Raw genomic sequence first — 1,610 nt, 5'->3', positions numbered from 1 at the left:
ATCAAAACCAACAAAAGAGCAATAATATGCAAGTGCTATATTAGTATATTATTATAGTGTTATATTTCAATTTCGCAAAGGAATGTGCAGCATTTTGTCCAAGCAATTATAAAAGGACACATTTAATTTTAATTTGTCTTAAATCTCATTGTTTAAAAAAAAAAAAATCGTGAATCGAATCGAATCGTGAGTTGAGTGAATCGTTACATCCCTACCGCCTAGTGCTGGGCGGTATGACCAAAAATCTATATAACGGTATTTTTCAAAATTATACCGGTTTCATGGTACATGACGGTATTTTTTTTTCATGCATGACCGTGTGTTAACCATATGTTCTACTGAGAGAGGAAATACTGCAGTATATTGACTTAGAATAAAACAACAAACAAAAAAGTGCATGTGATATTAACAGACGAACTACACTCATATTTATAATTCCAAACAATCAGTACGCGACATGTGCTAGGAAACGCTGATTTGAAATCCCCAACAGAAAACTGCTGCTGCGTTCTATTTATGACGTACTAACACAAATTTCAAATGATTTTCAACAGTCGTTTTGTCGCGTCCAGTGTACTAGACAGACTTTAGCTGTTGCGGCACTGAACTCTCTCTCCTCCACATCATGAGTAGACACGCCCCTTACTGCTGATTGGCTACAAGTTTGTTTTGCTATTCTGCCCAAATCAGTTTTCTAAAGCGTTTTTGAAAAATCGCTTACCCCACCTTTAAATAATTTTTTATTTTATTTACTAGGAATACCAGAAATGGTCATAACACACAGGGCTGTTGGTTCAAACCCCAAACAAAATTCTCAAAAAAAACAACAACAAAATGAGTTCTCACCTCAAAGGCATAGTTTTCCACCAATGGTATGTCTTGCTCATCAATCAAAGTGTACTTTGTCTGAAGGAACAAAACGGTGTTATAATGGAGAGTAAGTCAATTGAGTCAACAATCCAGAGCTATTTCCTCACCAAAGACTTAAAGGTGCAGTAGGAGATCTTGGAAAATGCTAACTTTAGCCTGATAGCACTGAAAGCGAACGTCCCACCCTCCCTGCAATCGCCGTCCAAAACCACGCCTCTGAATGCATATATGCTCACAGACAATAATACCAGAGACAACATTACTACAATAGGCTACATCAGCGGTTCCCAATTCCAGTCCTCGCACTGGATGTGAAGATGTGTGTGTGTGTAAGTGTGATGTGTGTGAAGACGCTGCGCAGCGCAAATCCGTGAATGAATGTTCTGAAGTGAAGTAAACTTCAATGGATTTCCCCTGCTCAGGTAGTAGGGAGCAATGAACACTGTGTAGGGATCATATCCATCGGAACACAGTTCATGCACGTAGCTCACTTCTAACGAGCTGGTTATCTGAATCTGGTGTGTTAACTAAGCGAGACATGCAAAATATGCAGAGCTGGGGGGCGCAAGGACAGGAATTGGGAACCGCTGGGCTACATCATGTGTCATTTGAGAAAACTTTAAAATTACTACAATACCAGGAAGGAAGATCGGGTTGTTGATGTTTGTCTGCCATTCTCGCTCTGTCTGCACAGCGTGCGTGAACGCGCTGATGACGTATCCTGTCTGCGCGAACAGGGT

At 40.1% G+C, this 1,610-nt stretch overlaps 1 protein-coding gene across 3 annotated transcripts in view; it reads right to left on the bottom strand.

Moving 5' to 3' along the window:
* Nucleotides 1–1,610, bottom strand: part of LOC107701258 (zinc finger MYND domain-containing protein 19-like) — a 15,492-nt gene that overhangs the window by 8,715 nt on the left and 5,167 nt on the right. The window contains exon 2 of one of the 3 annotated variants that reach the window (XM_016503222.1): nucleotides 847–906. The exons of the other annotated variants lie outside the window; for them this stretch is intronic. Coding sequence (XP_016358708.1) covers nucleotides 847–906 — 60 coding nt within the window. The remainder of the gene's footprint in view (nucleotides 1–846; nucleotides 907–1,610) is intronic. 3 annotated transcript variants of the gene reach the window in all.

The sequence above is a fragment of the Sinocyclocheilus anshuiensis genome, unplaced genomic scaffold (assembly GCF_001515605.1).
Source record: "Sinocyclocheilus anshuiensis isolate Anshui unplaced genomic scaffold, SAMN03320099.WGS_v1.1 scaffold2164, whole genome shotgun sequence".
NCBI lineage: Eukaryota > Metazoa > Chordata > Actinopteri > Cypriniformes > Cyprinidae > Sinocyclocheilus > Sinocyclocheilus anshuiensis.
This window is presented reverse-complemented; position numbering and strand designations above follow the sequence as displayed.